The sequence below is a fragment of the Mirounga leonina genome, unplaced genomic scaffold (genome assembly GCF_011800145.1).
Source record: "Mirounga leonina isolate KUSES-001 unplaced genomic scaffold, KU_Mleo_1.0 Mir_94, whole genome shotgun sequence".
In the NCBI taxonomy this organism is placed as follows: Eukaryota; Metazoa; Chordata; class Mammalia; order Carnivora; family Phocidae; genus Mirounga; species Mirounga leonina.
In genome coordinates, this window is record NW_023270855.1 from 41,485,535 (window position 1) to 41,499,988 (window position 14,454).

The 14,454-nt window shown below is 49.0% G+C and overlaps 1 protein-coding gene across 2 annotated transcripts in view; it reads right to left on the minus strand.

Annotated features, from left to right (window-relative positions):
- Positions 1–4,737: 4,737 nt before the first annotated feature.
- ARIH2 (ariadne RBR E3 ubiquitin protein ligase 2) overlaps positions 4,738–14,454 on the minus strand; it is a 48,643-nt gene continuing 38,926 nt past the window's right edge. For both annotated transcript variants that reach the window (XM_034998074.1, XM_034998075.1), the window contains 8 exons: positions 12,853–12,970; positions 11,805–11,855; positions 11,693–11,714; positions 9,829–9,980; positions 8,873–9,016; positions 8,189–8,257; positions 6,590–6,673; positions 4,738–6,364 (listed from right to left, as the gene is read on the minus strand). In XM_034998074.1, coding sequence (XP_034853965.1) covers positions 6,293–6,364; positions 6,590–6,673; positions 8,189–8,257; positions 8,873–9,016; positions 9,829–9,980; positions 11,693–11,714; positions 11,805–11,855; positions 12,853–12,970 — 712 coding nt within the window. In that variant the 3' untranslated portion in view covers positions 4,738–6,292. The remainder of the gene's footprint in view (positions 6,365–6,589; positions 6,674–8,188; positions 8,258–8,872; positions 9,017–9,828; positions 9,981–11,692; positions 11,715–11,804; positions 11,856–12,852; positions 12,971–14,454) is intronic.

The following is a 14,454-nucleotide window of genomic DNA, read 5'->3' on the forward strand; positions in this document are numbered from 1 at the left end:
AGGAGCCCTGGCACCAGGAAGTTCAAACCCCTAACAACAACCTGCAGGAACAAGCAGGTATTCAGGTGCTCTGGTGCACAGAAACATTTCTTGCCTCAAAGCTGGCACAGGGAAAGAGGGAGAAAGGCACTTTTCTGTGAGAAAGGGACTTTTCTGTAATTGAGACACCATTGCCTCCGAGGAAAAGTAGACAAGATTGGGCGCATTCAGGATGGTGTGGCTGTAGTCTCCTCAGAGGAACGATTATCACCAGGTATGGAGGTAGGAGGACATACCAGTGGCCAAGTGCCAAAGCCTGGGCATTTTCATGCTCCCTGCTCTTCTAGGGCTGGATTATCCTCAGGCAGAGATGCACAGGCCCCAGGGCAGAAGCCGACCCCTCCAGGGGGACAGGCAGACAAGAGCAGCGCCACTGAGTCAGGTCTCACTAGTGGTTTTCCCTTTACCCTGTGAACAAGCCCCTCTCCCACCTGTTTTCTTCCAGAAAAGTGGAGTCTGCATTTTCTGGTCTCCCCAGAGCGGGCCAGGGGCTCCAAATGTAGGCCCACCTCCTTCTCTCAGAGATTCTACGCACAATGGCAGGTTTCACCGATGCCCAAGCACATGGGTGCCTCCACTCATCCAGCCACCCTCAGGGACAATCTTGTCAATCTCCTTAGGATACGACAGAGAAACACCGCCCAACCAAAGGAGACATTTTGGACGTGTCTAATGGGGAGGAGGGGGAGGTGGTAATGGGAATTGTTATGGTTCAGCCGAAGTTGAGATGCTGACCAAACACCACCAGTGGTCCAGCATTCTGTTTCAGATGGAGTGGGGACAGACAGCTCTGCAGGTAACCAGGCGAGCCTGGACTCCCTGTGTGTGGAGGTGCGGACAGAGGCAGTATGTATTCTAAAGCACACATACATATGTACATACATACGTACATGCGTACATACATACATACATACAAAGGCCACAAAAGAAATGTTTCGGATTCAAATGGAAAAAAATCCTACTACCAACTTAGGAGTGTCCAAATTTCCTGCAGCTTATCTTTAAGCCACTCTAGTTAGGTCAGAATTCTCTCAACTTCCAAGTATATAGCACAACCGAAACAAGTACATTTTCCCCAAATCGTATTAATCTCCTAAACTTTTTTTCTTTTCTTTTTGTAATCTCCTAAGTTCTCTTTTTTTTTTTAATTTTTAAAAAAGATTTTATTTATTTACCTGACAGAGAGAGGCACAGCGAGAGAGGGAACACAAGCAGGGGGAGTGGGAGAGGGAGAAGCAGGCTTCCCGCGGAGCAGGGAGCCCGATGTGGGGCTCGATCCCAGGACCCTGAGATCATGACCTGAGCTGAAGGCAGACACTTAACTGACTGAGCCACCCGGGTTCCCTTTCCTAAGTTCTTTAATGCAAAAAACACCAACTAACCGAGTCACAGTTTTACCAAGGATGTCATGGTTTTCTGGTACCCATGAATGTTGAGACCATTTCTTCTTTAGCCTTTTAATACCTATAATTAGATCACCACAAATCCTCATATTCCTTATTTTTTTGAACCCTTTCTCCCATATTCCTATCTCCCGTACCCAAGTGACTTATGCCCACTGCCATGCACAGCTCCTTCTCTATCTCATCACCAGACAACAGAAGGCAAGCCTGCTGGGGCACTGGGGTGGGGGTGTGGAATGCTCACTGTCTAGTTCTGCTCCACCTGCTGTTGGCTGTGGGAATCTCACAACCACATCATAAACTGGAACTTGGGCCTTTTAAAACCTATGGCCCTGTTGCTACCTAAGGGCCATGAGGTTTCTCTCTTTTTTTTATATTTTATTTTTTTGACAGAGAGAGACACAGCGAGAGAGGGAACACAAGCAGCAGGAGTGGGAGAGGGAGAAGCAGGCCCCCCGCTGAGCAGGGAGCCCGATGCAGGGCTCGATCCCAGGACCCTGGGATCATGACCTGAGCCGGAGGCAGACGCTTAACGACTGAACCACCCAGGCGCCCCAGGTTTCTCTCTTTTTTAAATAGGTTCCACACCCAGTGTGGGGCTTGAACTCATGAACCTGAGATCAAGAGTCCCATGCTCCGGGAGCCTGGGTGGCTCAATCATTAAGCATCTGCCTTCGGCTCAGGTCACGATCCCAGGGTCCTAGGATCGAGCCCCGCATCAGGCTCCCTGCTCAGCGGGAAGCCTGCTTCTCCCTCTCCCGCTCTCCCTGCTTTTGTTCCCTCTCTCACTGTGTCTCTGTCAAATAAGTGAATAAAATCTTGAAAAAAAAAAAAAAAAGAGTCCCATGCTCTACCTACTGAGCCAGCCAGGCACCCCATTTTTAAATTTATTATTTTTAAGTAAGAGCCATAAAGTTTTTCACCCCTCAGGCTGGCTCACCTCACGGGTGTGGAAGTCCCACCTTAATTGCTGATGCAGTCACATCTGGGCTTTGTGCTGTATTCTAACCTTTATTACAAAAAGTGGACTTATTTCCAAGTTGTTGGTTTTTTTAATAAGATTTTATTTATCTATTTGAGATAGAGCAAGAGAGAGAGAGAGAGAACAAACGGGGGGAGTGGCAGGCAGAGGGAGAAGCGGGCTCCCTGCTCAGCAGGGAGCCCAATGCGGGGCTCAATCCCCAAACCCCGGGATCATGACCTGAGCTGAAGGCAGACGCTTAACCGACTGAGCCACCCAGGCGCCCCTTATTTCCAGTTTCTAACAGCAAACATATTTTTGGTTTTACCAGCAGTGGTAACCTTGAGCAAATTACTTCGTATTTTGAACAGCTCCATGATGTGTACTCTGACAGCACCCACCTCAGGGCTGCTGTGAGGACTAAGTGGCTTTGTGCTCAGTCACCATTAGTGTGACTGTCTTGTGGGGACAGAAACTGCCCTAAGTCAAGACCACTAGCTGTGTCCTCAGCACCCAAAACAGCCCAGGACAGGGACAGTGCTCTGATTGTTGCCCCTGGAGACTACATGGAACATCCCTCCTCTAGACTTTGCTAGAATGTGCTATCTTCTCTTGTTCATTTTTAAAGATTTTTTTTTTTTTTTTTTAGGATTTCATTTATTTGACACGGGGTGGGGGAGAGAGAGAGACACACACACACACACACACACACACACCACACAAGCAGGGGGAGCAGCAGGCTTCCCACGGAGCAGGGAGCCTGATGCAGGGCTCCATCTCGGGACCCTGGGATCATGACCCGAGCCGAAGGCAGACGCTTAGCGACTGAGCCATCCACGCGCCCCAGGAATGACCCTTTAGCCCTGGGCCTTGCTGCCTCAGTGAAGACATTCACTAGTGATCAATTCCATCTTTGTCCCCCATGTTCTGGAGGCTCTGAGAGGGTAGAGTGCATGGATCTTTTGCACACCACCGTATGCCCAGGCCATGCACGGGGCTCAGCGGCCCAGAGGACCAGGGATGCAGCTGTGGAGTTCAGACTGGCATGTCTAGGGCCTCTCTGGCCTTGCTGTCCTGTGCATGCTGCCCACAGCCTTGGAGCCTTAACCTCTGAGCTATCACTGAAGTTGCTGCCACTCTTGCCACCACAGGTGTGGACCCCCTCAATTCAGAACCCAAGCTCCATTTCCTGTCCTCAATCCTTGGGATTAAACTCCACACACTCAGGTTTCTGTCTAGAGTCCTATCTTTGTAACCCCCGAGTCCCTGTGAGGCCACCCCCCTCAACTCCCACCCAGGCTTCCATATCTGCTTTGGAGGGACCCAGAGGGTTTTCTAAATGAGGGACTCAGGGCCTCTGCAGGAGCTGTGGGGCATTCTCACCAGTTTACTCTGCCACTATCCCAGGATCTTTTTGTGGGGGGAATGGTATGGCCTGCAACCCAAGGAGGGAGAGGAAAGTAAAAATACGCAGGACATTCCACTTCTCTCCACAGATGCCCTCTCCTCAGAAAGCCAGACAGAGAAGGCAGGCAGAACAGAGGCCAGTGGGACCTTCACAGCTCTCTACAGGAGGGGGCTGATCAACAGGAAGGCCCTCATTTGGTGCTCACTGGCCAGAATCCCCTGGGGTGCTGGCTCAGGAGGTTATCTGGATCCTTGGAAGGAAGACTCTACACAACTTTATAATCAGAAACTTTGTTTATTTTGAATAAAACACTCAACATTGAGCAGAGGATGTTGCCTCAACTTTTTCTTTGAAGAAAACAAAGATATTATGGTAAATTCATGAAAACACTGTGCCTTCCATTATCTTCTATCCTTTGTAGGGCAGAACAATTCTACCTGACCTTTCCCATCTTCCTGATGATGTTACCGAAGGACAGCCCCTGGGGGCACAGAAACTCCTGCAACTCCAGTGGTTGGGGCCACAGCTGGGTACAAGTGCACCACGTGGTAGCCGTGCAGTCCAAGAACTGCCCAGGATGCCCAGGGTGTGACTTAAGGCGCAGAACTGCAGCGCCCCTGCCATGGCGGTGACACGGAAAGGACTAACGGAGAGGTAAGGGCTCCAGACGCCGGGATCTTCCATGAATGCAGCATTGACACAGACCCCTAGGTCCTGCAGCAAGCAGGCTCCTCCTTCAGTGAGCTCCCCGCCGTTCAATTCTGGGCTCATGTGCTGCACTCCTAACTTGTTCTCCCACTCCACCCCACAGTCCCTCCCTTGCAGATGACAGGAAGAGACAAAGCCTGGGTTGGGGCTAGGGGGAGACAGGGAGCCTGCAGCCAGCCGTATATCCCATGATGCCAAGAATCACAGCTGTCCTCTGACTTCAAGAGTGATTCAGTTTACAGCTAACATGGTCCCTGGGAAATTGCTGACTGAGGTGAGAATGTCTGAGTATCAAAGAACTTCCACCGTAATATTCACAGATCTCCCAAGCAACTCTTCCAGGAGGTGAAGGAGGCCCTGTTGAGTATAGACAGCTCTGCCAGCCTCAGAGTGGAGGCAGTGAACAAAGCCACAAAACCCCAGGAATCACAGATGTAACTTTTAAAAGGCACACAGGACCAGGTTCAGGACAGGCAGGACACCACACCAACCACCTGTTCCTTTGCACTCAACTGTGCAAAAGCTGGCCCTCTCCCCTGGCCAGCCCTTCTAGAATAGTAGCTGGAACCGCAAACCCAGGACCCTCCTGGCCTCAAACTTCCAGACCCCAGAGCAGCCACTCTGGAGGAGGAAAACACACTCCTGATAACATGAAAACCACTTGTGCAAAGAAGGCCCCTGAGTCCGGAAGACCTGTGCCCTTGGGAGGGCCACGCTCAACTCTGACCCTGAAGTTCACCAGAGAGCAGTGCAGCAGGACAGTGTCAGGTATGGACAGCCGTGTGTGAACCTGGTTAGTTACATTACTGGAACACTGGCACAAAAGAAGGGACCAAGGTAAAACAAATTTATTCTGGGGAATAATTCCCTTTAAAAGTAGATCTCTATCTTTAGGAGACAAAAGGAAACACTGTGCTGAACTCATGTCCCCTGGTCTGGAGGGCCACAAGCCCACCTATGCTCTGCTGTGGGCTCTGGCCTCAGTGGCCAGACCCGGGTAAACCTGGAAGAAAGATTAGCCCACAGACACACAGTGCCATCGGAGACAATAACACCCTGTGACAAGGCCCCTTTCTGTATTATCTCCTCCCTGCAAGGTAAGGCAGGTGCACCCGACCACAGAAGGGTCCCCCAAGGACCAGGCAGGAGGCATGATGTGACTGCCAGTGCTCCATGCCCGTTACACAGGCCAACTCAATTCCCCACCGTCCACCACCCACACTCTTCCCGAGACACCAGCTGTGGCCAAACCCATGAGAATCTGGAAAACAGAGACCACCCTGGAATCCTCTTGCAGGAGACATTCTGAGGCAGGATGGGCAGGCAGCATATGTTACATTCTAAGTAAAATAGCTAGAGGGTAAAACACTCCAATGCCAATTTATTTTTAAAAAGGGTTCTGTGTAATTCTATGGTTTGCCCTTTTTTTTTTGTATAATTATACAACCTTTGAAAATTACATAAGTTGTAATGATCTAATACTATTAATAGTCATTCAGAAAAAACTCTCCCTCCCTCCCAACAACCATCCAGGGGGAATTAAAAGTCCTGAAAAGAGGCCAATTCAACAAGGCCTCTACCCTGGTAGAAACAAAAAGCAAAAAGATGAGAAGAAAACAGAAATGGACTAACAGGTGCGTGGCCAGTGTCTGTCAGGAGTGGGGCCCTGGCTGTTGCCTGAGGTGGTGAAAGGCAGAGCCTGCAGCATGCAGTTCGGCAGCCGGGAGGCCTCGCAGCCACATCGTCCTCACTCCAGTGCGTCCGTGTCCCAATCTAGGTGTCATGGAAATCCTTCAGCAGGGTTCTCCTCCGCTGCTCTGCTATGTGCATCTGGTTCTCTAAATCCTGCAGCAGGGAAGCAAGAGGGTGCTTGCACGGCCCAGTCCCGAGAGTGCGAAACAGCCAAAGCCACCCCCACCACTGGCAGGGGCTTCGAGGGGTCAAGGCACTGCCCTTCCCACCCTGCTCTGCAGCAGCTTCTGGTCCACAGGCTAACAACCCTGTCACCTGTTAACAAGCCAGTCCTCCCTGGCCTGCAACAGAGAGACCAAGAAGGGGGCAGGCACTCACCCCTCTGTCATAGCTGTCTGCACGCTCCACTTTCCATGACAGGTTTTCGATCTCAGCCTCCAGCTGAGCCTGCTGGTATTCAAACTGTATGGGCAGAGCAGGAGGGTCAAAAGGAGGGGCTGCAGCCAGGGCAGGGCCTGCAGATGGAGGGGCAGACGCAGCACCTCAGGCTCGCATGAGCTACAGACAACCCTGAGACTGTCCTCAGAGAGCAGTGCTAGGTCCTGCAGCCAGAGCCAGAGCCCCATCAAAAGGCTACCTGAGGGGCGCCTGGGTGGCTCAGTCGTTAAGCGTCTGCCTTCGGCTCAGGTCATGATCCCAGGGTCCTGGGATCGAGCCCCACATCGGGCTCCCTGCTCCATGGGGAGCCTGCTTCTCCCTCTCCCACTCCCCCTGCTTGTGTTCCCTCTCTTGCTGTGTCTCTCTCTGTCAAATAAATAAAAAAAATCTTAAAAAAAAAAAAAAGGCTACCTAAAGAGTACAGCCAAGCAGCAAGGCCCCACTTACCCTCCACCCCAAAAGAAAGGGGAAAAAATTTAAGCCACTGAAGACAATATTCTCAACATACAGGGAAACAGAGGCTGCAAAAACAAGTCAAAATGGATATTCATAGACATGGTATTCACTGAATACTTAATTTTTTCAGCCCTTCTGCAAATCAAGTCTTAAAAACATTCAAACCATTTGACTTAGTAATTTGTGCATCCGTTGTACAATTATACACAAAATGTCCCTCAACGTCTTATTTATAGTAATGAAAAAGAGAAACAATGAACGCCCCAACTGATGGTACAACCATATAATGAAACATTTATGCACATATTAAAAATGGTATTTACCAGCCTGGTAAATAAGGACAGCTGCAACAATAAATGGTTGTAACAATAGAATGTCATGTATATAATTAACATTAAATGTAAAAATAATTTTAAAAGGCTGAAAAATGCTAACAGTAGCCATGTCTTTCTGGTGGGATTATGGATGATGTAAATGTTTTTCTGTCTTCCAATATTAAGCAATAAATGTGAATTACTTTATAATCAGGGGAAACAACACATATCTAAGATAAAGAATTCAACAAAGATGCAAAAAAGTCCACTATAATTTAGGAACATGCATACTGGGTATCCTCCTAAAGCATGGGTGCCAGCCTCCCAAGAGCTTTTTAGCCAGTTGTCCTAGAACTATGGCCATTCAGGGGCTTTGGTATATCTGCCTTGATATTACACACAAAGCCAGGGCCTGAAGTCTATTTTAGAGATGCCTACAGGAGAACTGAACTTTTTTTTTTTTTAAAAGAGAGAGCGAGAGCGAGCGCATATGCACACGGGGGTGAAAGAATCTTAAGGAGGCTCCGTGCTGAGCGTGGAGCAAGGCTCAATCTCACCACCCTGAGATCATAACCTGAGCCCAAACTAAGAGTCAGATGCTTAACTGACTGAGCCACCCAGGCGCCCCAGGAGAGCTAAACTTTTTAAAACTGACAGTTTTGTTTTGCCCTCCCAACAACCAGGGTCTGGTCCCCACTCTCTGGGAAAGCGCGGGTGGACAAGGATACCTCTGAAGCTAAGAGGGCAGAGCAGAGCTGCTTGGCCTTACCAGCTTCTTCCTGGGTCCAGACTCCATGTAGTAGGCATACGGGTAAGTGTACTGCAGGGTGTATCGGCACTATAACAGAAGAGAGAAGGCCTGCGCGTGTGAACCTAACCCGCACGCGTCTCAGGTGGCTTTCACAATTCTTACCCTACCGTGCAAGTTAGCCTGGCTCTACAGATATGGGCTCAAAGGAATGAGGCCAAGCCAAATCAAGGATGAACGGGGGGACAACATGGAGAAAGCTGAAACCGAAATGGTCACAGAACACCCCACAGTTCCTTTTTCAAACTGTGATTTATTACCAGCAGCTGCCTCAATGGCTCTTCCTTCGGGTCGGACATCAGAGTCCACAAATCTATCTCATACTTGTCCAAAGACAATCTCTTAGTTTCTTTGGAGTGATGCATGGATGGGACAAAAGAAGAAAACTGCTCTAGTTTTCCCTGCAGTTCCTTCCCTATGGCTGAGGCAGTGGAATACTCTTCTTGGAAATCCCCTGGCAGCCAGGAGCAGGCTGGGTCCTCAGTGGGCATAGCCCAGGGAAATGTGGGCCCAGAAGCAGAAGCATGTAGAGCGACACAAAGTGCTGTGTTCCCTTGCCCCGTATACTGCCTCCCACCCTCAGACGTCTGGGCCTGACAGGGCCAGGCGCTGGGCCAGGAATCAGAAGAGGGAGGTGGTACAGACCTTGGCCAAGAGCTTGGCAGCATTCTGTAGGTACTGCCAGTCGATCCACGTCCCCAGATTATTCATGACTCTCTCCTGAATCTTTTCATGAATCCGCTGATAGGTCTGTGCCTCCAGCTGCAAGCTCTTGTTGTGGTTTTCCCACTACAGGGTATAGAGAAAGGTGCACAAGTCCTGACAGAAGTTCAGAATAGACACCTTGGTTGGCACAGCATGGCCACAGCTTCATCTAACTTATGGGGACTGTCTGTCTTTGCAAGTGCAGGAGGAGGACTTCTTCTTTTTTAAAGATTTATTTATTTGAGAGAGAGAGAGAGCGTGCGCATGCGGGGCAGGGTGGAGGGGCAGAGGGAGACGGAGAAAAGCAGACTCCCTGCCGAGTGCAGAGCCCAATGTGGGCTGATCCCAGGGCCCTGAGATCCTGACCTGAGCTGAAATCACGAGTCGGCCACCCAGTCGATAGAGCCATTCAAGCGCCCCAGGAGGGGAACTTCCTCAGTCCATACTACTAACCCTGTCCTAAGCAGTGGCCTGCCAGCCATATCACTCTACCATCTAGGGCAACAGGGCTTCAGCCCTGAAGACTAAACAAAGCTAGGCATCCACTGGTCTACTGGGTTTAGAAAGCAAATGCGCCACCCTCTTTGGGCTTCTGAAGGGTCTTCCTGGGAGGAAGGGCCCTCTAAATTTGATTAAGATGGTACTGGATGGAAAAGACTATCCGATGGTCTTCTCATTGTTCTTCAATCCATCATTCAAAGAGCACTGTTGGTCGTGGCTGCCCTGTGGAGCCCGAAAGTCACATTTACGGAAGCAGCACTCAGGCCCACTGCAGTAGCTCGTCACCCTGACTTCTGTGTGCACAGACCGGCATACCAGTCCCTGGGAATTCTGCCTCAGCAGGCCAGTGGGAAGAAGCCCACTAATGAGGAGCAGCTGCAGGAGTAGATGCCTACCCTCTCAAAGTAGAACAAGTACTTCTTGAGGGCCTCCCTGGCCTGCGCTTGTTGGCTCTGGTTGACAATGTCGGGATTCTCCTTGTACCGACTGCACTCATAGTACTCGCTGCCATGGGTCTTCCAATCTCCTAGACACATCCAGCAGAAGTCTGCAAAGAATAGAAAATGAGGCATTTATACCCACAAGATAAGCCTGCGTTCCTCCAATGGCAAAGCAGTGGGACAGACAGATCCTGTGAAAGGGGCGTGAGGCGGGGTTGTGACCTGACCAGAACTTCCTAAGGGTGCCTCTTTCCAGGAGGAAAGTGCACCTCTCCTCTTTGTCACAGAACACTGTCCCTGTAGCCTTTCCTTGCCAATATGAACAATAGCCACCTGTCCTAAGAAGATTTTGTACACAAAGCTGGGAATAAAGGCTTTCTGCTATTTTGTCTTTTTTTTTTTTTTTTTTAAAAGAACAGTTCTATAAAACCAACAGCTACCCAATAGTTCCTACTCAGAATTATGAGTCTGCGTCTACACTGAGGAAGTGAAGAGGGAAAAATAAAGATCCACCAAACATCCATAAATTACTGTGGTCTAATGGAGAGGGGCCAACCACAGTGCTGTTAGATGGCTCCATCTCTATCCTGTCTGATCTATATCCTGTCCCTGGCAAAACCCTGACGGTGGGTAAACTCTGTTTCCCAGGATTCAAGTTGGCTCACTGACTTCTCCAAAGGACCTCATATAAAATTTGGGGAGACCCTCAGAGACCCAGAAGTCGTTCTCTTCTCCTGGGAGCCTTCACTAAACAGCGGCAATACCGCTATCTCCTTAGTTAGCTAGGTGGTGTTTGCTACTGTCTTAAATACTACTACACTGCTTAGGGTTGCCCGTATAGGTGGTCACGATACAGGAATGCAAGGGATGGCAGCTAACTCTGGGTGGTGAGGGATGGGGAGACTTACGGGGAGAGACATACAGGGGACTTCTTGGGTACAAGGAATATGATGGGTACTGAGGTGTTCACTTGCCATTTCTCTTTAAACTGTATGCAAGTCTTATGCACTGTTCTAAGTGGATGATACACGTCCCTCTCACTCAAACACACAAAGACAGAGTGGGATACCACAGAGGAAATATGCCACTACCCATGGCCTCTCTTCATTCTACACTTCACTGTCACTGTTCCCCTCTAACACCTTGCCATGTCCATTCTGATTATGGTGGGCTCCTGGGAAAACAGAGGAATACCATTAGATGGACCCTTACAAAGAGGAACCCTCAGGGCCTCTGGTCAGCATTGAAGCTGCTGTGTAGGAGACCTGTTTGGACGTACTTTCTACTTGAACAAATTTTATTTCTTTACTTCATCTGGCAGGAAGGAAAGCAAAACCAATAGGTTCCATGTAAGCTACTCCTGATGGACGAAGGAGATGTAAAAGGCCAAATCAGAAGCCCGTGTGGAAACTCTGTAAAACCTCGAAGGAAGACTCTTCTGTTACTCCCTCCAATAAAACAGCCTGTTCTAAAAAGGTACCTGTAAGGTAGCACAGATAAACCCTACATTACTTACCTGCCTTGGCAAAAGTAAAAAGAGCACACTAAAATCTTCTTGGATGACTGAAGATCATTAAGGTCTAAGAGTCATCCCAACCTTGACTTCTGACTATCTGTGTCAGCAAGACGGCAGTGAGATTGTAAGAGGCACCAGAAAGGAGTAAGTGAAAAATCAAGAGCTGCTTTAGGCTGGGTACTGTATGTGACCAAGGCCACCCTTTGTCACTTCACTACAAAAGCACTCACTAAACAGTGGAGGCTCAGGCACAAGAAACGTGGACTGTGCCCCTGGGCCTTGTGTACCACGCCCGGGACTCACCGTGTTTACACTTGGAGCATTGCTGTCAGAGGGAAACAGAAGAGAACATGTTAAGGGCAGGCTGACCAAAGGCTCCATGGCACATATGCAGAGGGTACGGGCTTCTGCTCACCATGTGATTGCAGCCTCCGTTCTTCTCAATGCAGATGTTGCACTTGGGACACTGAGGAGACAGAAGGGCGCCATTAGGCTCACACACCACCAGGCCGGTTCTAAGACAAATTACACAAAGCTCCTGGCACCCGTGCCCAGTAGCTCATCGTGCGAGCCCTTGAGGGGAGGAGCATCTCACTTAAATGTGGCGGGTCGCTGAGGCTGGAACAGCAATTCAAGGAAATGAGGTCAGCACATTTGGCTCTGAAACACTCCAAGCACCGGCTGAGCCCCACTAAGTCTTCCACCATCTGTCTCTGCCACGAGGCTGCTCAGATTAAGCACAAGCTGAGTCAGCACAAAGCCTTCCTGCTTGGGAAGAATGCCAAAGCAACACACGATCTGCCACACTGGACCAAGTCCTGGTCAGCTTGCCTGGACTTCTGCTTCCACAAGGGGGCAAGGAAACCACCTCTAAAGCTCACTTGCTCTCATCTGAGAGATACCCCAGCCTCGGCAGCAATGCAGAGACCAGTCTGACGCTCTGCTCTCCCACTGCCACAAAGCAGACTATGTTTAATGAGGTCACGGTCACGGCTATGCTGTGAGTGCAGCAACTCAGCACATGACCAGCACAGGGTAGGTGCTGAGTCACCCAGGGCTCAAGGGGCTGAGGGCCATGTTTTCCCATGGGAAGTTTCAGAATGAGAACTGGGCATGCCTGGGCTTGCATCAGAGCCTTGCTCTTTACTACATGTTGCTATCAACCACCTCCCTCCCAGGGCTGTTAAAGCCTGGGAGGCATTAAAAAAAACCCAGGTTTTCGTCTAATTGGACCATATGGGTCAAACTTTTCCAGGTAGTTCAGTATTTTATTAAAATAAATGCATCCAACACATGCTATGATAGTCCACTGCAAACTCTGCCAACTTTGGGCAAGGGTCTGGCAGCCTCCAGCAAGGGCCCTGGGGCCCTGGGTGTTCTGCTCTCAATGGCCAGCCTCCTGGGTGAGGCCCTAGGCAGCATTAAGGAGGGCAGATCCATGACAGGTAAGATACAGTCCTTACGTCTTTAGTGTGAGCACTAATGTAGTTGGCTGTTTCAGAGTCGTCTGCACACTTCGTGAGCCATTTCCGGATTGTGGCGCAGTCTGTGGGGGCGTGATACATCTGACGACACTTGAAACTTAAAACCAGAAAAGAAAAACATTCAAATAATTGTTAGGTCAGGGTCCCATGTTTTCAATTTTCCTTCTGTCCAAGCCAATAGATCCTGAATTAGAGTTTTTCAAAGAAGTCAAGTCACCTTTCAAGGCCTTTGGGATCTTTACTTACCCAGGGCTATGATGAAATACTGTACGAATTTCTCTTCAATCTAAGCACTTCTAAGACACACTCTTAATCAACCCAAATAAAATGCTTGTCTTAAATATCCTGTGTGGTGTTAACCCTCCCTTAAGTTTAAGATGTCAAATTCAGAGTTCAGTTCCTCAAAGGGCATGGTGAGGTGCTCTGAGACAGATAACTCAACTCAGACCCAAGCAAAACCAAGATCCACTTTTTGGGAGCCTTGACTTAACTCCCAGCCAGATGTGCACATGATGTACACATGACAGAACCTGTTCAGTCTGCAGGGCCATGATACCTCTGACAATGCCTGAAACTTAAAATCAGAAAAGAAAACACTCCAACAACTCATCCAGCTAGGCTTCCATGTTTTTAATTTCCCTTTTGTCCAAGCTAACACAACATTTGGATAGTAAAGGCACTCAGGCAAACAGCCTAACACATGTCCCAGGGAAAGAAGCTCATAATGTGGGACACAGGGGCACCTGGATGGCTTGGTTGGTTAAGTGTCTGCCTTCGGCTCAGGTCATGATCTCAGGGTCCTGGGACTGAGTCCCGTGTCAGGCTCTCTGCTCAGAGGGGAGCCTACTTCTCCCTCCCCCTCTGCCTGTGCTCTCTCACTCTGTGTCAAATAAAAAAAATCTTAAAACAAAAAAAAGTGGGACACAAAGGATGGAGAGCAACTACATTAGTGGTTCTTTTTTATTTATTTATTTTTAAGATAAGCTCTACACCTAGCATGGAGCCCAACATGGGACTGGAACTCACGACCCTGACATCAAGACCAGAGCTGAAATCAAGAGTCGGACACTTAATTGACAGAGCCACCCAGGCACCCTTATGTTAGTGGTTTTTAATCTTTGGTGAGCCAAAGACTCCCTCAACAATGGTTTGAAAGGCAAGAACACATGCACACACACCCCATTTTCCATGTAGTTTCTCTGAAGCCCCACCATGAATCATCTTAGGGAGGCATGATTAGGGACAGACACAGATGTAGACCTAAATTATGGCTCTGCCATTGCCTTGCATCTCCATTTCCTCCCCTATAACATGAGGGCAACAGTATCAATTGTACACAATTGTGACAATGTAGGTAAAGAGATGAGAATAGTGTCTTTCCCATGGTAAGTCTTCAGTACACTTTATACCCATATCTACTGAATGGAGTAACCCCAAGTAGACGTAAACTACCTTTATGAATTATAGTGTTATAAAATTAGCCTACAAAGGCCAAGATGGAGGAAGATTCGAACGCCGGAGGTTGTAGCTTTCAAACACAATAATATTCGATTATCTGTGCAGGCACATACATACCCACAC